The sequence below is a fragment of the Apium graveolens genome, chromosome 10, assembly GCF_009905375.1.
Source record: "Apium graveolens cultivar Ventura chromosome 10, ASM990537v1, whole genome shotgun sequence".
NCBI classification, from domain to species: domain Eukaryota; kingdom Viridiplantae; phylum Streptophyta; class Magnoliopsida; order Apiales; family Apiaceae; genus Apium; species Apium graveolens.
This window is the reverse complement of record NC_133656.1, coordinates 228,728,696-228,753,320: the sequence shown is the minus strand read 5'-3', so window position 1 is coordinate 228,753,320 and position 24,625 is coordinate 228,728,696. Positions and strand designations below refer to the sequence as shown.

At 34.8% G+C, this 24,625-nt stretch overlaps 2 protein-coding genes across 2 annotated transcripts; one reads left to right on the top strand and one right to left on the bottom strand.

Moving 5' to 3' along the window:
* The first annotated feature begins 7,659 nt into the window (after positions 1 to 7,659).
* On the top strand, positions 7,660 to 9,495 carry LOC141689675 (malonyl-coenzyme A:anthocyanin 3-O-glucoside-6''-O-malonyltransferase-like). Its single transcript, XM_074494031.1, has one exon. It carries the CDS (start codon positions 7,755 to 7,757, stop codon positions 9,183 to 9,185), a length of 1,431 nt encoding a protein of 476 aa, XP_074350132.1. The 5' UTR covers positions 7,660 to 7,754; the 3' UTR covers positions 9,186 to 9,495.
* A 177-nt stretch (positions 9,496 to 9,672) lies between these two features.
* Positions 9,673 to 16,068, bottom strand: LOC141689676 (deoxyuridine 5'-triphosphate nucleotidohydrolase-like). The gene is made up of 4 exons (XM_074494032.1): positions 15,874 to 16,068; positions 15,672 to 15,763; positions 15,488 to 15,585; positions 9,673 to 9,954 (listed from the first exon to the last, which is right to left on the bottom strand). The coding sequence occupies exons 1-3, from the start codon at positions 16,014 to 16,016 to the stop codon at positions 15,503 to 15,505; spliced, it is 318 nt and encodes a 105-aa protein (XP_074350133.1). The 5' UTR covers positions 16,017 to 16,068; the 3' UTR covers positions 9,673 to 9,954; positions 15,488 to 15,502.
* Positions 16,069 to 24,625: the final 8,557 nt, after the last annotated feature.

Sequence of the window (24,625 nt, the reverse complement as noted above, 5' to 3'; positions counted from 1 at the left end):
ATTTACGTCGCAAACCGTTTGCGAGAAAGTATTACGAAAACATTTAAGCGACCCAACGAACGCGTAAACGATTAAATAAACATAACGCACTAACTAACCGTGATAGAAAAGTAACCATGGTTACTTTATTAAATAGTGAGCTAAGAAAGTAGGATGATCAACTAGGGCTAGAGAATAGTGAAGCTAATGGCTAAGCTAATTAGCTTAGCTTGTAATCTAAAAAGCCTAGCTAGAATTGTCTAGAGATTTGGCAACAAAAATAAATCATATGACTTATACTAGAAGAATAAACAAGATATCACACATCACAAAAACTCTCTCTCCTAAACATCACCATTCGGCTTCATCAAAAAGAAAGGAGAAATCAAAATCAAAACACCAAGCTCTAGCCATGAAAAAATTCCCCCATTAATTCTCAAACTTCATACCACCTAAACTAAGGTAAGATAAATCTTTAAGTTCTTTTTATCAAGGTTTGAGGGGTGAAATAAATTGAAGAAAGATGATAGTGAATAGTATGAATATTAACTTTTATTTAATTTCTTGATTTTAATGGTTGTTTTAGGTTCCAAAAACCCTACTAAGCACTCCCAAGACTTCACCATCATCAAGAACACATCTCAAGCTCTCAAGAAAGGTATAAATCTTTGATTCATCCTTACTTAAGATTTAATTTCAAGATTCTTTTAGAACATAGTTGTAAACCAAGTTTTGATGAAAATATTGTTGTAATCTTGATGTTTAGCTAAGTAGATGTAAGGTTGATTGTTGTTGCCACAAGAACATGATGTTCTTGAGAGGAGTTAGTGTGGCGATGATGATATGTTGATTGTTGGTAGTAGTATAAAGACTTAAGGCATAAACGAAACTCCAATCGTAACCGTAATCTCGCTAAAACGAATAAAACGTAACTTTAAGTTTCTGCAAAACGTCCTGAAGATGTAAACTGTAGTTTCTTGAAAAATAACACTTTATTATGATATACAATGTTATAAGGATCGTTTAGGCGCTTAAATCGCGTGATTCCGATTTATGGATCAAAAGTCATGGCCGTTTTATTAAAAGTGATTTACGCGACAAAAACTGCTAAGAATTACAAATTTTGATAATAAAAAGGATCGATCTAAAAATGTTCATAAATCATGAAATTTTTACAGAGAGTAGTAAATTGACTTTCTTAACTGTCATAAAAATTTCAAGTGAAAATAATGATTTTCAATTTTATAAAAATATCGGAGCCGAGACCGCGCGATTAGAAAGCCGTAGAATCCATAAGCGGGGCCGACGAGGAAAATGAAAACGAACTTAAGACACTTCGAAAAAGAAAACGACTGTAATGAGAACAAGGACTTAAAGAAATAATAAGGGTAATATAAGTTGAGAGGGTTCATAATAAGTAGCGCGTGAGTGCGAGTCGCCGTAAATTAGAACGAGACCTAACAAAACGAATTTTGGTTATGATTATAGATTTCCGAGCGGAACCTAGAGTATCCTTCACCTCGAGATACCCAGACAAGTTTTCAAACCCTACCTTTTGAGAACTGTTGTGTATTGAATATTTTACAAACTGTGATATATGCATGAGATTGCTTTAAACCGTTTTACGAAATTGAGATATATTACATTGCTCAGTTATTGATAATTTTTTGTATATGTTCATAACGAGTTGAAATGTGATATTTAGACCGAGAGTCGGTCAGAGTAAGTTATAAAAACCCGGAAGTATCCCGGAGGAGTTTATATTTGAAAATATTAACGCTAGCGAGTAGCGTGGTTCGTATATAATTTAGACCAAGGATCGGTCGGTAAAAATTGATGAAAACCCGAAAGTATTCCGGAGGTGTTTTAATTAAGAATATTAACGCTATAGTAAAGCATGATGTATAAGTCGTAAGACCGAGAGTCGGTCAGTTTTGTTTTATAAAATATAAACCCGAGAATCATCCCGGAGATGTTTTAGACGATTAAAAAACTGTAATTATTTTATTCCAAGGGACTCAACTTCCACTTCCGAAATATTAAACATCTCGAACTTTTATTAAAGCAATTTTCAAAGATCGTATTCCCTTAACTATACTTATTTCAAATTCGATTAAATATTAAAGATTATTATATTACTCAAACATAAATAAGTTGAGAAATATTATTTCAATATTCTTTTAAAAATCATAACTATTCGAGGTTTAATTATTTATTGATTAATATTTAATTATATATTGTTTATTAAATGATTTATTTATGATTAAAAATCATGAAAACATGATTTAAAATACTTTCTGATTTTTCGGAAAATCATTCGAATAATTTCAGATCGTCGGAGAATATTATCTCGACTTATTTTAAATATTTTGAATATAGTTTCAAAAGAAACTCCCCCTTATTTACTTATCTGTTGACAACGGTCAACTCACATCCTTAATACTTCCTCCGAAAACTTTCGGAAGTACATATATATATATATGAGGTAAAGTTATGCCTATCAACAAGCAAAACGATTGGAGGAACTTCGATATGGTTCGATGATTCCAAATAGATGATAGGATTCTTAAAAAGGACAGGGGAGGGGTAGAGATCCAGTATTTCGTGGACTGGGGAGACTACCAAATTTATTTTCCGTATGAGAAGGTACCATGTGTACTGAAGGACATACGAAATATGCAAAATATACTCGGGATGAATGGGGAAGCATATAAAGCCCGAATACGGCTAGGGTGATAACCGGGATACGAATGTATCATTCTTCTACTAGTAGAAAAGGTTACGATTTCCGTAGTACGACTGATCATCGTATGCGGTGGCTCCAACAAATGTCATATTCTTCCAATTGGAATTGTGATGCAATACCGTAACCCGAGTTTATGTGTTGGGTTTACCATTAAGGTATTCGCAGGATAATAATCCAATTAAAGAATTGTTTTCATAAGAAGGTGTGTATCACCAAAGAAAACTATTTTTGAAGAAAATGTATTTATCATATATGACGTTTTACTTGAGTTTATCATACAATCATTTCATACGGTACATTTTTATGCTGTACATTATAACTCACATTTGCTTTCTTTTAAATAACACAACACAACAGATAACCAGCATGTCGGTGTGAGACTTAGTCGCTTGCAGTCATGGGGAGAATCCCTGACAGCTTTGTCTCAGGTGGACCAGAGTATCAGATAGATATAAGATATCAGTCGTAATTATTGTAACTTCATGTAGAGGTTATGAATAATTATTTGAGATCCTGTAAAGTACATTTGAGTTTTAATAACAGATGATACTTGTTGTACGTCGTTTGTAAGACTATAACTTGTGAGTGTGTGAGATTGGGCGTCTGTGATATGAAATTATTGGATTATTGAGTTAATGCAGGTTACACATGATTGAAAGATTGCGTGACGATCCAGATTCCTGACCCCGGAGTTGGGGGCATTACAGTGGAGGAGGTGGATTCGAGGGCGGTGATGGTGGAGGCAGCGGAGGTGATGGATTGGGGGTGTAGGTGGTGGATTCGGGGGTGGAGGCGGAGGAGGTGGTGGTAGAGGCGGTGGAAGTGGCGAAGGAGGGGGATTCGGGGGTGGAGGCGGCAGAGGATGGTGGTGATGGTGGAGGCAGATGGTGGTGGAGGAAGATGAGGTGAGAAATGACGAGGATGATAAAGTGAGTAGAAAGTTTGTAATTTTACAATTTAATTGTGTGTGTTTTTTAAAAAATAATAAATTTGCACGATTTTTAATAAGATAATAGAGTTGCAAATAAATATATCAAAATTGGTATATTTGTGAATTTCCCTAAAAACTAAGGAGTTCACATTTTCTGTTACGGGAGAAAATGACAAAGTTTGTTGAAATATTTGCCTCATATGACAAAAGCCTGTAAGGGTGGGCTAATTTTAGTCATCAGAACGCTATATGGCCCATTAACTTCTTGAACCTCTTCACTCTTTACTCTTTAAGCTTTAGGATGACATAGAAAGGTTGTACTTTGTAGCCAGCCCAATCCCATAATGCATAATCTTGCCCACCGATTTTTTTTTTCTTGCCCACCGACTTGCTCAAGCTACAAGTTAGAATACTTTGCGTCACCGACTACTTATAAAAGCTTATATATAATATAGGCATGTTTGAAACTTTGCTTCTAAGTCAACTAAAAGCATCTCCAATAGTCTTCTAACTCACTCATAAATATAATATAAAATATTGACTATTAGTGATTTGATGTGAACTCAATTCCAACAATATTTCTTATATTCACTTCTTACTTTATTTTATATTATTAAAAGTAAGATATGTCCATAAAATATAAAAGAAAGTGGACGGAGAGAGAATGTTTGCACATAAATTTATTATATAATATTAGTTACGAGTGCCAAGTACCTCTTAAAATTGAGGAGATAGAAGGGAATTTTAGTGAATTTATGAGTGACTAGGAGTCTCTTGGAGCAAGTAAAACTACAATTTTCTTCAAATTTGAATTTTGAAGGTAATATTAAAAAACTATTGGAGATGCTCTCAAAACTTAAAAATTTATTTTAAAGTTTTTGTCAACTCAATTTATAAATCGAATTTATAACTTATAAGTTGATAAATTGAATGTTAGCAACGATGTATTTTTTCTCTATTTATTTTAATTTTTCGTTGATTTATAAAGTTTAAAATATATATTTTTAAATGTTAATCTAACTTAAAATTCAAGAATTAAGATAATTATATTTTATAATTATTTACTTTAATTCATTAAAGTAAAAAATTCTTACTTAAAAATAAAATTATCAAAACACTTATTTAATTTATAAATATTCTTCTACGTATCATTTATAATCACTTGTTTATTTTAGATGTTTATTTTAGAGAAAACTGAGTTTAAGAATATTCTCAGGCGGCAAGTTACATGAGATTAAGTCCATTTATTTTCCAGAGTTTTTTTATGCATGCAATTATAATATTTTTAGTTATATTCTTATTTGTAAATGTTGTATAATCTCTAACGTAACGTATTTATTTGTGTATAATTTTCATACAAGAAAATACTAAATTAAACAATGTGTCCAATATAGCTCATGAAGAAAAATTTATATATTCTTGTTTGTGTTGTATAATTGTATTTAATGAATGAATATAATTATATAAACATGGTAGTCAGTGTACGTTTAAAATGAAACAAATAAACTTAATATGTAGAAGTCGTTGGTATGTTTATTTGAAAAAGTTAAAAATTAACATATATGTTAAATACAGAGTTGACCAAAAATTTTGAATTTTATTTAAATAAACTATATAACTGGTCTATATTATTACTGAGTTCTCTACCAACTTACAATTAAATTACTCAATTTAAAAAGATAAAAAATGAAAAACTGAATTCAGAATTACTTGCAATCATAATATAAAATAATATAAAATTTACACTACTGTTAATATACTAGTTTATTTTAATGAAAAATATTAGTTTTTGAAATTTAACGTATATATGTTTGGAAAAATGTTAGTTTTTTACACCACTCTTAACAAAATAAGATTATGTTATATGTGTCTATGTTAGCATGTGAATTATCATATGTTACATTTCTTAAGAAATTATGATGATTTCAATTATTTATATGATAAATATCTGATTTATGTACATGTACAATCATTATTAATATCTAAGTGAGGCAATTGATTACTTAAATAATATGTATTTATAATTATTCAAAAATTAAAATTATATAATAAATAAATTGCAATAATTTATATATGGTATTCACATTATCACTAACAAACAATCCATATCTATTTTTTACGCGACTGAGTATCAATAATATAACATAAAAATAAATTATGTATTCTAAGACTTATTATTGATGTTCATGATTTTTTCAAGAATTTGAAGGAAATATTGTAATTATATTGTTATTTAAACTATTTTTAAGTTTTTTTCATTACAACTCTAATATTTATTCATATAATAATTTGATAATATTGAATATTATTCTCCTAAAATTAAATATTTTTCAATTCGATAAAGTTTTATAAATATTAGTTGAACTGGTTAATTCCTTCAAATTATTGAACAATATTTATTTTTTAAAATAGTATAAAATGTATTGAATCAAATGCTACAATATAGTATAGATATAACTTTTATTTGAATAATTCAAAATATTAAAATAATTCAAATTATTTGTACAATATTATCTTGATCAATAAATATTGTTTATCTAAAAGAATTCTTTTTAAAATGCTAGTTTTTTTAAAGTGAAAAATGAAAAATAAATCGAATTAATATATCATCGTAGTTTTAACAAATCTCGTGAGATCTCATATCAAATTTTAAATATTTTTAAAATCGTGACAAGTCTCAAAACACTATTGCGCTACTAGTGAAGTTGATAATTTTAATACAAATAATCAATTGACTTGACACATTAATTTATATTAATATAATATATAAAAAAATTTCACATTATTGGTAAGATATTCTCGTCGAACTTCTAATTTAAATTTACTAAACGTAGAATGTGACAATATTTTTCGGCTAGTCATATAGTCAAATTTCGAGTATTTTTTGAATAATGGGCCAAATTCTGATTTCAAATTTAAAATAAACTAAAATTTATTGACTCATTATAATTCAAACTTATCTAAATATTTAATACCAATCTAGATTATTTATATATAGGCGATTATATTTTCAATATTTTCTTTAAAAATTATATATGTACATTTTAATTACTTTTTATAATAAAAAATATGTTAAAAATATATGAGATATATTTTCAAACAAAAAAAATAATAATAAATAAGATAATAATCCATTTATGTACTATGGCTAACTTTATATCTGAAATTCAATTCTTTAAAATTAATTGTACAAATATTCAAGTAACTATCTTTTTTTTTCGGAATTCAAGTAGCTATCTTTAAAGTTAAATAAAATATTTATTTAGCACACTTACATATTATGTGTGTATGATAAAAAGCACATGTGACAATATGGTGTAGTGGTACGAGGTTGTATAGAAGAATGAAGCAACTTGAATTCGATTCCCAAAAAATACAATTTTTTATATAAATATTAAAAACAGGGGTAGTTTAGTCTTTTAAATGAGACTTTTTAATCTCAAAATATTATCTCTTGTTAGGCTATTATATATAGAAGAGATAGCAAGTCTGTATATACAAACACAACCCCTTATTCTAAAGTATACCCTTATACCACCAACACAATCCCTTAATCTAAAAAATACTCCCCAATCCCTCCCAAATATTATTATTTCTAATATAATGTTCGGCACACATTTCAACATGAATCAAATGTGTGGTTCTATAAATTTTTTAAAAAAATTATTTTTTTAAATAAAAGTTTAAATATTATATTTTTATTCAGAATTTTTTTAAAAAAAAAAATTAATAAAATAATATTTTATATTTATCTTAAAGCGCGTCGAATAACAATTGGTACGGGAATACAATTATATTTCTTTTAATCTGTGACAACTCTTTTGAGCACATCAATCTTTGATATTGAGTATTCAACACATACTCATACGCATTACGTAAGTGCTTAGACTATTTTTATGTCTAGAAGCAGGATAATTTGAAGAAACGAAAATAAGAATAATGTGAATGTGTGGTCGACAAACAAAAGGGCCATACCATATCAATAATATTACGCGTCTTTCCTGGAAAGACAAATAATAGAGACGCTGTACATAAAACAATATTGTATGGGACAGGATGCATTATCTTCAAACAACAGCACCCTCTGTGCAGTAGAAAATGGAGGGTCTATCAGCCACACTAACAGTTTTTGAACAGTGCAGTGTCTCTCCACCCCGCGACCCTGTTGCAGTCACCTCTCTGCCCCTCCAGTTCTTCGACTTAATATGGCTCCCTTTCAATCCCCTTGCCCGTGTCATCTTCTTCGATTTTCCATACTCCACTCAACATTTTGTTCAACACACAGTTCCAATTATCAAGACCTCGTTATCTATGCCTCTCAAACACTTCACTCCTTTAGCTGGAAAATTACTAGCACCCTCCGATACTAGTTCCACCACTGATTTTCAAATTCGATACTTGGATGGAGACTCGGTGTCTGTAACATTTGCTGAGTGCACCGATGATCTCGATCAGTTTTTGGGAAACCATGTACGTGATGTTAACATGTTAAAGCCTCTGGTTCCGCAACTCCAGTCAACTACTTGTATTGATACCTCCGGGGAAAAATGCTCTGCTTCTACTGTGTTTGCTATCCAAGTGACTGTATTTCCAAACCGCGGTATCTGTATTGGAATCACGAACTCACACGTTGTTGCAGATGGAAGCTCCGTGTTCAACTTTGTACGAGCATGGGCTTCGATTGCTAAACAAGTTCATATCTCTGATGGTAAACTTGATGTTAATGATTTGGTACCTTATGAGGACTTTCAAATTCCAAGTTATGATAGGAGTTGTATCAAAGACCCCCATGGTCTAAGTACTGTGCTTGTGAAAACATTAGGACCGCTAGTTAAGCAGATGCAGCAACAAAAGGAGACTACTCAAGATTCCTCAAACATTAAGGTTAGGGCAACATTTGTATTAACTGAAGCAAATATTAAGGCCCTGAAGAACATGGTATCAACAAAACGGCCAAACTTAGCATATTTGTCGTCTTTCACCGTTATGTGTGCTTATCTATGGACATGTTTTGCAAAAACACGGGCCAGTGTTCTGGAAGAGGTGCACAATTTAGATGAGTCTCAGAACTTTGGGTTTGTTATGGATTGTCGTGCTCGATTAGATCCGCCCTTGCCTGCTTCTTACTTCGGCAATTGCTTAGTGCTATGTCTTGGAGTGCAAACAGGCAGGGTTATAGTAGGAGAAGAAGGCCTTGCTGCTGCTGCTGAAGTGTTGGGAGATTCAATATCTGTGAAGCTTAAGGAAGGTCCGTTGCACCGTTCAGACAAGTGGCTGGAGGACCTTTCCGGTGCAATGAGAGGGGAATGGACTATTGGTATTGCTGGCTCCCCCAAGTTGGACTATTACAACAGCATAGATTTTGGATGGGGTAAACCTCTAAAGTTTGAATTTGTGGACGAACCATTATCTCTGTCGAGATGTAAAGATTCAAAAATGGATACCGAGATAGGCGTGATCTTACCTAAAAATGAAATGGATGAGTTCTCAAATGTCTTCGCACAGGGGTTGCGTAGTTTGGTTGGCTAAAATCCTTTTTCTCAATCGGACAACACTCATAAGTCATAACCAGACGCTTAGATATCTGGTGGCAAATTTGTTAAATAATTTGTCTATTTTGGCACACATCTCTCTTTACAGGATTACTACTTCTGGGCACTAACAAGATGGCAGCAGACCATACTTGCTGGATCTGCAGAAGGATTCTTTGAAAGAGCATTTATATTATCTTGAATATCAATACACAAACTGTATGTTTAAGATTGATTGACTAGTGATCTATTCTATTTGATCCATAACAAGGCTGTAACATCAATGGTTAAAGTTTGATTTTAACATATGTATCAGTTACATAGCCAACGCCAACGTGCAAATAGACTGCCACACAAACACCAATAACGGTTTTTGTGTAATGTGCCATAAACACAAAATTTTATAAGTTTAGTTTGTTTTGATTGGATCACACTGCTTTATAATGATGGACTCCCCGCATTCGCAACAACCACAACCATCAAAATACATCATAATTATAAATTTTATTACTTAACATGTGTTCATGAATACACACAACACAAACCCATATTTTTAAACACAACTAAACTAGGCCCCAATGAAATGAAGACAATACAAGACACAATGTAACGTTTTGTGTTACACTCCGGTGGATCCAAAGCCACCGACACCTCGAACAGTCTCGTCCAAATCATTAACTTCCATAACATCAGGAGTCATAATTTTCTCAATAATTAACTGAGCAATCCTGTCTCCAACATTTAACTTGAAACTCAACATCAGAATGTAATGAGAATATTCTGGTCAACAAGATAAAAGTCAACAATAAGTTGCAAGTTCTTTTTAGCCAAACAAACCCTTATTTTAGTTGACAAAATAAATTCTGTTAGAAAGCTAGCTGTCATTTTATATAGTATATATATAGTTTAGGTGTAGTCCCTTCATTCTTCTAAGCTTGTAACAAACATTTCACTATGGGTTAGATGTATACACTTCCTTGTTCTACAGATATATTTGATATAAGCTGTTAACTCCATTAATGTCACAGTACAAAAGTTGTTATGGTATCAGAGCTTACGATCGAAGCAATATTACGTTTCCGCATCGCTAATTTCGTAAGATTTCTTGTTTCTTAATCAATTACGAATGAGATTGTTATTCTTGTGATACATCGCAATTAGGTCTGAGTATTGTGTTGATTTTGCAAAATCTCTTGTTCTTCTTGAAAGTTTCTTATCAATTATGAGTCAGATTATTGTTCTTGTGATAGATCGCAATTAGGCTTGAGTATTGTGTTATTTTGTGGATATATCGTACCTTGAAACATCGTCTTCATACTGTTATCAATGGCTGCAAGTAGTAGTCGAAGTTATGCTAGTATAGTGAGGAACAATAATAATGTGAATGATGTGATAAATGAAAATATGGAGGAGAATAGTGAAGAAACTGCTGAAGTAAATGATCAGGATTTTCTCAAGAATAATTCTCATCCACTCTATCTGCAAAATATGGATCATCCTGGACTCTTGTTGATCTCCAAAAAGCTCACTGGTACTGAGAATTTTAATCCATGGAAAAGATCTCTTTCAATTGCTTTATCAACAAAGAATAAGATTGGGATTATTAATGGAACAATTCCTAGACCAGATGAGTCTTCTCCACTTCGTTCTCAGTGGGATCGTGTAAACGACATGGTGATTAGCTGGATCTTAAACACCGTATCAGATGAGATCAGCAATGGAATGGATTTCGTAAATACTGCTGAAGAAATGTGGAATGAACTGAATGATCAGTTTTCAAGCATCAATGGTCATAGGGTGTATCAAGTATTGAAGGATCTTCATGCTTTGGAACAAGGAGAAAAGTCTGTAGAGATTTATTATCATAAGATGAAAAATCTGTGGGATGAATACACTGCCTTAGAGCTGGTACTTCCATGTAAGATTGGTTGCAAATGTGAGACACACAAGCTTCAAGAAGAAAGGGAACAGAGAAAGAAATTGTTGCAGTTTCTAATGGGATTAAATGAGAGTTTTTCATCTGCTAGGGGGCAGATTTTGATGATGAGTCCTTTACCATCCATTGCCCAAACTTTTTCTTTGATCAAGCAAGAAGAAAGGCAGAGACAGGGTACTCAGATTCCTACATCTTTTATTGCTAATGCTAGGTTTGGTCAATATAATACTGGCAAGCCTTACAATCCACCTGTTGAAGGTTCTGTAACTAGAAAACCTGTCTTGAAGTGCTCTTATTGTCAGAAGGAAGGTCATCAGAGGGAAAATTGCTTCAAAATAATTGGATATCCACCAAAAGGAAGAGGTAGAGGAAAATTTGCATCAGCTAATAATGTCAATTTTGTTGTTGTTGCTTCCTCTGGTACTAAGTTGCAGAATCAAACTGTTTCAACTAATGCACCTGACAATAATGGATCCAATGGTGGGAATAAGAATAATGCTGCTGTATATCAGTCACAGTCACATACCTCTTTTGAACAACTTTAGCAGCAGGTTAATCAGATGGCAAATATGATGACACAGATGGTCAACAATAACAACAACAAAAATTGCTTCACTCCAGAGGATCATGTATCCAACAGTATGGCAGGTTTGGCTTGTTCTATGCTATTTTACTCTGCTATAAGCCTTAAGAATGTTTGGGTCATAGATACTGGTGCTTCTCATCATATAAGTTGTGATAAGTCTCTATTTCAAGATGTTCATAATTCTCTAAATCCTATTCATGTGGCCTTACCAAATGGTCAAATCATTAAAGTGAATCATGTAGGAACTGTCAAGATCACCTCAGATATCATTCTTTGTAATGTCTTGTTTGTGCCTGAATTTAATTGCAATTTGCTTTCTGTGAGCAAACTCACTCATGATTCTGGAATTAAAGTCATTTTCTCAGAAGATCATTGCATTTTTCAGGCCCAGCATCAGGTGAAAACTTTGGCCACTGGTGCTGAGAAAGATGGTCTTTACTACTTCACTCAACCTTCTTCATCTGCTATTTTTTCAAATGTAGTAGATCCTGTAACTTGCATGAATTCTATGTCACCAAAATCAGATACCTGTAGTAAACTTTGGCATTTGAGATTGGGTCATGCCCCAAATCTTGTACTTAGTTACATTTCTGATATTCACAAACTCAGTTCTTGTAATAAAGATTGTCCTGTTTGTCCTATATCAAAACAAACCATGTTGAGTTTTCCTCATAGTAGTTCTTCTCATGCTTCTTCTATTTTTGAGTTAATTCACATGGATGTTTGGGGTCCATATCATGTGGCCACAAATGAAGGTTGCAGATACTTCTTAACTATTGTCGATGACTATAGTAGAACTACTTGGACTGCTTTGATGTCTAGTAAGCAGCAAGTGTTTCCAAAATTTCAGAATTTTGTTGCTTATGTGACTAATCAGTTTAAAACCTCCATCAAAGCCATAAGGACTGATAATGGCAGTGAGTTTGTGAATGCAGATTTCAATCAGTTTCTTCTTACACATGGTATATTGCATCAAAAATCTTGCACTTATACCCCACAGCAAAATGCTAGGGTAGAGAGAAAGCACAAACACTTACTTGAGATGTCTAGATCCTTAAGGTTTCAATCTGCATTACCACTCAAATATTGGGGGGAGTGTTTTCTTATAGCCACTTATCTCATAAATCTTTTACCAACACATGTTCTGAACAATAAAAGTCCATATGAGATTCTTCACAAATCACCCCCAGATTATTCACACTTAAGATCTTTTGGCTGCTTGTGCTATGCTTCATTACATTCAGGGGATAAATTTGCTCCAAGAGCTATTCAATCTGTATTCATTGGTTATCCTTATTTGCAAAAAGGATATAAACTCCTCAGATTGGACAATTATTCTGTCTTTGTTAGCAGACATGTCAAATTCATGGAACATATATTTCCTTATCATCTCAAAAATTCTACATCTGTTCCTCAAATTTCTACCAGTCCTTGTACTTCTTACACATTCATGAATTGGCTTTCTCACAAGTCATCAGAACAAGATATTGATATGTCCCTTACAACAAATCCAGATATTCCTACTGACCTACCTAATGAACTCAATCTTGTGACACCAAATTCTTCTTCTACTTTTCGTGATAACTCAGAAAATTTAGAAATTGAGGGTGGTACATTAAATACACATCCTACTCCTCCTGTGATTAGGAAATCTACTAGAATTGCGATTAGACCACAATGGTGGTCAGATTATCAAGTAAACTATACAAAATTAGAGGTGCCTTCACCTGTGTCTCATCCAACACCTTCAGTTGTCAATGATTCTTTGGATCCTCTGTCTTTACACCTTATACATCATTCTTATGATTCTGATTCCCAGGAGATTTCTGCTTATGCTCACAATTCCACTGTGATTTTTGAACCTCATAATTATCATCAAGCTATTAAAGATTCAAGGTGGGTGGAGGCAATTAACAAGGAATTGACAGCCTTGGAAGCAAATAACACCTGGACCATTATGCCACTACCTCCAAATAAAACTAAGATTGGTTGTAAATGGGTTTTTAAGGTCAAATATTTACCAAATGGTGAAATAGAGAGGTTTAAAGCTCGTTTGGTTGCTAAGGGATATACCCAAATTGCAGGTGTTGATTTTCATGACACTTTTGCACCTGTAGTTAAACTTGTTACTGTTAGAAGTTTGTTGGTTGTTGCTGTTGCAAAAGGTTGGCATATTGAGCAGTTAGATATCAATAATGCCTTCTTACATGGAGACCTAAGTGAAGAGGTATACATGGATCTTCCACAGGGATATTTTCCAGCTGGTTTTATTGACTTAAGGCATCTGGTTTGTAAGCTAAACAAGTCTCTTTATGGACTTAGACATGCATCTAGAGAATGGTTCACAAAGCTTGCTGCATGCTTATTGGAGGCAGGTTATGTAAAATCTATGTTAGATCATTCACTGTTTACTTTCAAGTCTGGTTCTAGTTTTGTTGCAATTGTGGTTTATGTGGATGACATTTTATTATCTAGAAATGACTTTGAGCTGATTAAATCCCTCAAGTCTCTCTTACATAAGAGGTTTAGTATCAAAGATTTAGGTCCAGTAAAATTTTATCTAGGATTGGAAGTGCATAGAACTGCACAGGGCCTTTTTCTTAGTCAGCACAAGTTTATTGTCGATTTATTGAAATCTGCCAATATGGAGAATTGCAAACCTTTGTCAGTTCCAGTTGATCCACATATTAAGTTGTATGATAATGATTTGCCAGGTCCAATTGTTGGGAATGCATCTTCTTACAGAACACTTGTGGGAAAGTTACTTTATTTAACTTCATCCAGACCTGATATTTCTTTTTCAGTACAACTGTTGAGTCAGTTTTTACATGCACCCAGACAAGCTCATGTAGCAGCAGTGGAGAGAGTTCTTCGTTATCTACAGCTAACTTCTCACCATGGTCTATTTTTTCCTGCTACTAATAACCTCCATTTTCAAGGGTATAGTGATAGTGATTGGGCCGGGGATCCGGGTGACCGAAGATCAGTTGGTGGTTATTGTTTCTTGCTTGGACCTGTGTCCATTTCCTGGCGATCCAAGAAACAGCCGTTAACATCTCGAAGCACATGTGAAGCTGAATACAGGGCACTATCAGATGCATCTTGTGAAATTATATGGCTCAAAAGCCTTCTTCAAGAATTGGGAGTCAAGATTACTGCACCTGTTCACTTACATTGTGATAACAAGGCAGCTTTAGATCTTGCTGCAAACCCAGTCTACCACGCTCGTACTAAGCATATCGAGCTGGATTGTCATTTTATCAGAGAAAAAATAACGTCTGGTTTGGTTGATATATACCAGATCACTTCAAAGGATAACACAGCTGATATTCTTACTAAAGGCCTAGGCAAAATGCCACATTGGTCTTGTTCAGCAAAGTTGGGACTAACCTTCCTTAATTTGTCCTCAATTTGTGGAAGGGCTCATGTAATACAATCAACAGATGGCAAAGCATTTCATGTGACAGATGCTTCAGATGTTTCAGTTTATGGGGGGGCTAATGAGAATATTCTGGTCAACAAGATAAAAGTCAACAATAAGTTGCAAGTTCCTTTTAGCCAAACAAAGCCTTATTTTAGTTGACAAAATAAATTCTGTTAGAAAGCTAGCTGTCATTTTATATAGTATATATATAGTTTAGGTGTAGTCCCTTCATTCTTCTAAGCTTGTAACAAACATTTCACTATGGGTTAGATGTATACACTTCCTTGTTCTACAGATATATTTGATATAAGCTGTTAACTCCATTAATGTCACAGTACAAAAGTTGTTAGAATGATTGAACAATATTACTCAAACAGGACCTCTATAATCGCCATCAATTACACCCGCACCAACATCTATCGAATGCTTCCATGTCAATCCTGAGCGCGGCGCTACATAACATAACTATTCCTAATATCAAAGCCTGTTACAAAATCAAACATAAGAAGCGAACTAAAATAAAAATTTATTTATTTACCGATACGAGCATAAGTTCCATCGGGTATTGCTATGCTTAGATCTGTTGGAACCAATGCCTTTCCTCTCGCCGGGACAACAGTCTCTTGAGCGCTAAACAAAACTTAAAAATATGATAAATAAACCCTAATTAGGGTAGTAATTAAATTTTTGTAGATACATTCTGACAATTTTATTTTTTTTGTAGATATATATAAATTTACCTGGAAAGATCGTAACCAGCAGAAAGAGAGGATCCTCTGGTGGGTACAACAACTTTGTTAGACAACTTTTTTACTCGAAGAATCGGAACATTTTGGCTTGATTCTTTGACTTCTGATATGAAAGTATTGCTCTGGGCCTCCATTTGTGATAACTCGTAATCCAGATTGAAAACGATTATGAATTTTCAAGAGAGATTCGTAAATAAAGAATGGGGGTTGAATACATTGTGTTTTATAGAACACTTTTTATTGGCGTCGAGAATTCCCGCCATTTCCTTCAATCTTGTCTTTGGCGGGGTTCAAACTACATTACCTTAATTTACAATTTTTTTTATGTTTTAAAAATTTTACATTTTTTATATGGGACTTTTATCACCGAGACCGGGGACAGTATGAATAATTAAATTTTATTGTTATTAAATAAAGAAAAAGTTTCTGACAAAAATAATAAAGGAAATAAAAGGTTTCAAATATTAGGGGTTTATGGTATACACCCAGTCGATTTATATTTGTGTGATCTATCTCGTTTAATGATCTAATAGTTACACATTTTGGTACACCAGGGTTCAGAAAGAATACTTTTAAATCTGACGATTTTATGTGTATATTGGTACAAATTTTAAGATTTAAAAGGTAATAAGGCCTAAATACAAAGATGGAAGACTTGAATTGTTAGAAAATTAGGATTTTAGAGCTTAATTTAATTATGTTCTTGATATTAATCCTAAAAACTAATGATTGGAATTTGTTCAATGATATTTGAACTTCAATTTTCATGTATGGTTTTAAGAATTTTCTTAATGAAATCCATAAGAATTGAAAGTTGAAAGTAGCTTGGAAAAGCTTGAAATTTTGAGAATGTTTGTCCCACATTGAAATAAATAAAGGGGGTTGTGTGCTTTATATGAGATTATCCACATGAGTAGTATACAACTACTAAGGTGTGTGATGGTCCATTGTGTTGTTGTGTGCTTCACGCGCGCCCCGCCCCGCCACGCCACGCACCGGGTCGGGTCGAAGGGCGATTTGGGCGAATGTCTCGGCGTCTCGCGTACGCGAGGTGACCTGGGCGAGGATTTTATTTATTTGAGAATTAATTTTAATTCGAATTTATTTATCGATGACTAGATTATTATTATTATAATAATAAATTGTTTGGGCTGGGTTAAATTGGGCTAAGTCACGTTGTTAGTGGGCTTAGTCTAAATACATTGAACCTGGACAAGTAATCTGATATGAAACTGATGAATTAAAATTAAATCTGATAATAATATGGGTTTTAAGTGAAAAAAAACTGTTACAAATAATTTAAATTCAAAATCTGATCAGTTTTGAATTTTTAAATTAATGGTGCAGTTTAATTCAGACATTAAAGTGTGGAACAGTTTCATTTTTCCTCTCCTATAAATAGAGGCTTGAGTGAATGTTTTTTTACACACCACATAACATTCTCTTCTCTTCTCCCTCTCTGCATTTTCTCTCCCACAAAACACAAGTTCGAAGTGCTGTAGGTTGGTTTTTACGGCGACTGAGGTGCTGGTCGAGGTGGAGGTTTTGTTGCTGCTGTTAACATCAACTCCGAGCTGTTTTATCCTGGTGGAGATATTGCACGCATCCCAAACGCAGCAGGTAGGGGGCAATATTCTCTTCAAGAGCAGCCAGGACTTCGAGCAAGGCCTGGTGACTCAGCTGTGATCATTTTCTTGGCATTTTGTATATGTGAACCTTTATTTCAGTCACTGTTGAAAGCTATGGTTTCGGGTACATCTTTCTTTCTCTCTTCGTTATTTCAGTTACTGATTTTGTTTTCATGCATGCTTTGTTTTGTTGACTGTGGACTTGGCCTTCGGAAAAGAAAGAAATGGTTAATATATTCAAGATAATTACGTAAACTTGCTAAATTCTTTATACACTTGCCTCTATGTTGCAATATTTGTTAGTGAGATTTTCAACATTCTTGAAGAGAATATTAGTTATTTAGAATTTAGCATAATGGTTAACGAAAGTGAGGTTATCGTTAGTGGTGGTAGCGGTTCGGGTGCAACTGCTGGGGCCATTGATTGGACCACCTATAATTTCCCACAAGTTGTTGAACTAACCGGTTTACCGGAGAAATTCAACGGTGGCATTGGCTTTTCTCGCTGGCAGAAAAGGATGAAGTTGTGGCTAACTATAAAGGGTCTGTGGCCGGTTGTGGAATATGAGAAACCAGTAGTGGATCAAGAGAAGGCTGACACAGTTAAGGCTTTTGCGAAGTGGGCTGAGAAGGATGGAGTGGCTAGGGCGGCCATTCTGGCGGCACTAACAAACACTTTGTTTGATGTCTATTCTTCTGATGCCTACTCTGCAAAACTCTTATGGGAGAAGCTGGACCAGACACATAATACTGACTCACAAGGTCTAGAAAAGTATTATGTGGCAAAGTTCCTCGAGTTCAAGCTGGTGGACAATAAGTCCATGACTGAGCAGGTGCATAAGTTCGAGATGATAGTGCATGCTTTGAAGGAGTCTGAAATGAATCTCCCGGAGAAGTTCAAGGTGATGAGTGTGATTGAAAAGCTCTCGAAGTCTTGGGAAGAGTTCTCTCTCTCCCTGAAAAGACAGAAAGAAGAGATCACCTGGACCAACCTTATGCTGGACATCTCGGTGCAAGAACAACACAAGTCCAAACAGGGACATGTGATGCCAACTGAACACGGTACCTCGAAGGTAAACATAGCAACTGTAGGACAGAAGAGGAAGGCTTTTGCTAAGAAAGCTAATAGTAATAAACCTAAGAGTGACAAGGACAAGGCCAAGAAACCCAAGGCAAACAAACCATGCTGGTCTTGTGGGCATGTTGGGCATTGGAGTAAGGACTGCCCTACGAAGAAAACGAAGAAAACCGAGGTAGCACAAGCAAATGTTGTGCTTGGAACCGCAAGTGGGCCTATAGTGAACATGGTCGTTGGTGAGGCTACGGCTTCTGAAACCGACGTTGACCGGTATGTATCCTACAACCCTGTGATATTTTCTACCTATCTATCAAATGAATGGTTGATAGATACTGGAGCTAATGTACATATTTGTGCTGATATTAGTTTATTTATATCTTATCAACAGAGTCATAGCCTGACTGTGAAGATGGGGAATGCTAGTGCTGCTCAAGTACATGGAGTTGGAAACGTGGATCTGAAGTTCCCTTCAGGACGTATTCTATCTCTTAAGAGAGTGCATCATGTTCCCGATATGCGTAGAAATATAATAAGTGGAAGCTGTTTAGTTTCTAGTGGTTTTGAAATTTCGTTCAAATGTAATAAAGTAGTTCTTATTCACACTGGTACATTCTTTGGCAAGGGTTACTTGTCAAATGGTTTATTTGTTATTAATGCGGATCCCGTTTTGGGAAATTTGAATAATAATGTTATTCCCTCTGTTAACTATATTGAATCCTCGAATATATGGCATGCTAGACTAGGTCATTTAAACTTTGGTGCTCTTAAGAACATGATGAACTTAGAGTTGATACCAAAACATATCATAGAAAAGAATTCTAAATGTCAAGTATGTGTGTCTGCTAAACAAATAAGGAAACCTTTTCATAACGTTGTTAGGGATTCAGACTTGTTAGATTTAGTACACACTGATATTTGTGAATTTGGTGGTGTGTTGACCAAGGACCAGTTTAGATACTTCATTACTTTTATAGATGATAGTAGTAGATACTGTTATGTTTATTTACTTAAACATAAGGATGAAGCACTTAGTAAATTCATTATATATAAAACTGAAGTAGAAAAACAAACTAGTAAGTTACTTAAAAGGTTGAGATCTGATAGAGGTGGTGAGTATACGAGTAATGCTTTTAATGAATTTTGTGCAAACAATGGTATAGTTCATGAAGTTACTCCACCATACACACCAGAGTCTAATGGGGTTGCTGAGCGAAAGAACAGAACATTTAAAGATATGATTAATAGTATGCTTATTAACTCTGGGTTGCCTAAATACATGTGGGGGGAGGCTCTAAATACGGCTTGCCATATTTTGAATAGAGTCCCTCTGAAACACATGGATAAAACATCCTTAGAGTTATGGAAAGGCAGGATGACTAGTCTTAAGTATCTTCGTGTGTGGGGGTGCCTTGCTAAGGTGCTTGTTCCTGAACACAAGAGAAAGAAACTAGGTCCAAAGACTGTTGACTGTATCTTTCCGGGCTATCTTGACACCACTACAGCTATGAGATTTTTAGTGTTAAAATCTGACATAGATGGTATAGTGGCAAACACGATAGTTGAATTTCGAGATGCGACATTCTTTGAGGATGTCTACCCTATGAAGACTGGAATACCTGAAACGACTTCTGAGGAAGATCCTACTCACACATCAAGTTCTATTCCTGATCATGTGGAAAAGATGACAAATGTGGGGGCGGAACCTAGTAGTAGCTCTATTCCTAAGGAACTAGAGGAACCAAGGAGGAGTAAGCGTGCAAAGGTAGTCAAGGATTTTGGAAGTGATTTCATCACTTACAATATCGAGGACGAACCTTTAACTTTCCGACAAGCTATGGATTCTTCTGAGTCAAGGCACTAGAAGGGCGCTGTGAAGAGTGAAATTAATTCTGTTGTTTCTAATAGAACATGGGAGTTGGTTGATCTCCCTCCTGGGTGTTCTACTATTGGGTGCAAATGGGTCTTTAAAAGGAAGTTGAACCCTGACGGCTCAATAGACAAGTACAAAGCTAGACTAGTAGCTAAGGGTTTTAAGCAAAAGGAAGGAATTGATTACTTTGATACATACTCTCTGGTTGCAAGAATGGTAACAATCCGAATGCTTATAGCATTGGCTTCAGTCCATGGTCTTATCGTCCATCAGATGGATGTAAAGACGGCTTTTCTTCATGGTGAACTTGAAGAAGAGATTTATATGGATCAACCTGAAGGATTTGTTGCATCAGGCAATGAAAGGAAAGTATGTAAGTTGATCAAATCCATCTATGGCTTGAAACAAGCTCCCAGAGATTGGCATAAAAAGTTTGATGAAACTGTATTGCCTTTCAGTTATAAGATTAATGAAAGTGATAAGTGTGTCTACACTAAAGTTAAAAGTAATGAGTGTGTTATTTTGTGCCTATATGTGGATGACATTTTACTGTTTGGAACAAATATTGAGATTATTAACGAGACTAAAAAGTTCTTGAAAAGGCATTTTGAAATGAAGGATATGGGTGAGGCAAGTGTGATTCTTGGAATCAAACTGATTCATTCCACTGAAGGAATATCCTTGACTCAATCTCATTATATAGAGAAATCTATACTTGGGAAATATGGTTATTCACAGTGTAGAATCGCTAGTACACCCTATGATTCAAAAGTTGCCCTTGTCAAGAATACTTCAGGAGTGCCTGTGTCTCAGTTAAGGTATTCTCAGATTATTGGGAGCTTGCAGTATCTTGCTAATTGTACTAGACCAGATATTTCATATTCTGTGTCTAAATTGGCTAGATATACAAGCTGTCCAAACAGAACTCATTGGGATGCTCTTGATAGAGTACTTAGATATCTAAAAGGCACAATGTACCTTAGTTTATACTACAGGAGATTTGCTGGTGTGCTTGAAGGGTACAGTGATGCAAGTTGGATAACTAAGAAGTCTGGTTCCAATGGAGTGACTGGATACGTGTTCACCTTGGCTGGTGGAGCAATATCCTGGAAGTCAAGCAGACAGACTATAGTTACTCGGTCTACTTTTGAGGTTGAGTTGTGTGCACTTGATGCCACAGGGACGGAGGCTGAATGGTTACACGGACTTATGTCTGTAATACCTGTAGTAAGCAGACCGCTTCCTGCTATTACTGTTCACTGTGATAGTCGAACAACTATCGATAAGATTAGCAGTAAAAAGCATAATGCTAAAACTAAGAGACACATCCAAGTTAGACTCAAGTCTATAAGGGGTTTAGTGACTGATAGGATCATAGCTATAGAGTTCATAGGAACTCAGAATAATATAGCTGATCCTCTTACTAAAGGACTGGAACCTGCAGTGGTCCTTAAGTCAAGGTTGGGGATGGGACTGTCAACCCATCATAATTCATCAACAGTGGGAACCCAATACACATGAGAGGAGATCCCTCAAAGTGTATTCAATGGGTAATAACAAGCTGTAAGGATGAATTGGTAGTACCTTTGCTACATAGTTGATACTATAGTATCTGAGTCTATCCCCTGTAAACCTAGAAGGTACTGACACTGCTAGAAAAGCAAGAGTATTAAAACTCTGAATGGGGTCAAGTCATTTGACGAGATAGAAGCAGTATATCTCTGGAGATGCCCAGCTAAGCGAATGTAATTGTGTGGTCGCAATTAGAGGATAGGGTTAATCCTTGAAGCATTCGACGAACAGGATCGAGACATGACCATTAATGTCTTAAAGCCGTAGATTGGCACCATAGCCTTTGACTTGTCGTCGTCTATGGAACATGGTTATACTAAACAGATTAAGATTCAAGGTGAAACATTCCATCTGAATCCGATAGCCATTGAAGTAGAGGACTTAGGAGGGTTCAAACCCGGAAGGGTACCTACTTTGAAAAAAAAAGTCATGATGAAAAACCTGATCGCATTTCTGTATGGATTTGTGGGGGATTGTTAGAAAATTAGGATTTTAGAGCTTAATTTAATTATGTTCTTGATATTAATCCTAAAAACTAATGACTGGAATTTGTTCAATGATATTTGAACTTAAATTTTCATGTATGGTTTTAAGAATTTCTTAATGAAATCCATAAGAATTAAGAGTTGAAAGTAGCTTGGAAAAACTTGAAATTTTGAGAATGTTTGTCCCACATTGAAATAAATAAAGGGGGTTGTGTGCTTTATATGGGATTATCCACATGAATAGTATACAACTACTAAGGTGTGTGATGGTCCATTGTGTTGTTGTGTGCTTCACGCGCGCGCACACACACACGCGCGCCCCGCCACGCCACGCACCGGACCGAGTCCGGTCGAAGGGCGATTTGGGCGAATGTCTCGGCGTCTCGCGTACGCGAGACGACCTGGGCGAGGATTTTATTTATTTGAGAATTAATTTTAATTCGAATTTATTTATCGGTGACTGGATTATTATTATTATAATAATAAATTGTTTGGTCTGGGTTAAATTGGGCTAAGTCACTTTGTTAGTGGGCTTAGTCTAAATATATTGAACCTGGACAAGTAATCTGATATGAAACTGATGAATTAAAATTAAATCTGATAATAATGTGGGTTTTAAGTGAAAAAAAACTGTTACAAATAATTTAAATTCAAAATCTGATCAGTTTTGATTTTTTAAATTAATGGTGCAGTTTAATTCAGACATTAAAGTGTGGAACAGTTTCATTTTTCCTCTCCTATAAATAGAGGCTTGAGTGAATGTTTTTTTACACACCACATAACATTCTCTTCTCTTCTCCCTCTCTGCATTTTCTCTCCCACAAAACACAAGTTCGAAGTGCTGTAGGTTGGTTTTTCCGGCGACTGAGGTGCTGGTCGAGGTGGAGGTTTTGTTGCTGCTGTTAACATCAACTCCGAGCTGTTTTATCCTGGTGGAGATATTGCACGCATCCCAAACGCAGCAGGTAGGGGGCAATATTCTCTTCAAGAGCAGCCAGGACTTCGAGCAAGGCCTGGTGACTCAGCTGTGATCATTTTCTTGGCATTTTGTATCTGTGAACCTTTATTTCAGTCACTGTTGAAAGCTATGGTTTCGGGTACATCTTTCTTTCTCTCTTCGTTATTTCAGTTACTGATTTTGTTTTGTTTTGTTTTGTTGACTGTGGTCTTGACCTGAACTTGCTAAATTCTTTATACACTTGCCTCTATGTTGCAATATTTGTTAGTGAGATTTTCAACATGAATATTATTCAATTCTTCTATTTTGTTGGAATGTTTAATTAACATATGCACTTGTGCTTCTCATTTCACTAGCTGTTATTTTAATTGTAATATTACCCTCTTTTAGTAATCCGCATGATTATGTCATCGAACACCTCTTGAAATAGTTGTAACTCCCTCCCTCTCTTTACAGGAAGTAGAAGGTTCAAACCGAACCTTGTCGAAGACAAGAAAGGTGCGTTCATGCATAACTAGCAAAGAAAAAAAAGGGCATGATTGTGTTTTTAACTTAATTCCGGTCTATGTCAAGAATATATGATTCAGCGACAAGCATGCTCAGAGAGGAATGTTTTTACTGGGATTAATCGAACTCATAAAATGTGAAAAAGTATGATAGGATTGCTACATTCATTATTATCAGATTAGACAAAAGTAAGAAATTACTGCAAAAGTTTATAAACTGTAATGGATACACTATACTGCTTTTCATGTTTTGAATGATAGGGGTTTGTGAAAAAGATGAGCATATAGCTTAACTGGAAAGTTGTAGTTGTAGATGCTAATTCAGTCCAATGCTCGAGATATTCCTTTTGGCTTTACTGTTTTTTTATAATTCCTTTCACTTTTACAGTCTTGCCTTTCTCCAGCTTGTAGCTGGTCAAATTATATGCCTCAACCAAGCATATGAAAGTAAGCACTACAATGAACTACTCTGTCCTGCACAAAGATCACTTGTTCAGGTTAAATCTTGAACCAGATGATTGGTTCTGATATTGACCAACTTTACTTAAGTCGCAATTAAAAAGCGATAAGAATTAGTCCAGGACTATTAGAGAACAACAATTAATATGATATATCAAGAACTGATTGTCATACAAAAATGTTAAAGA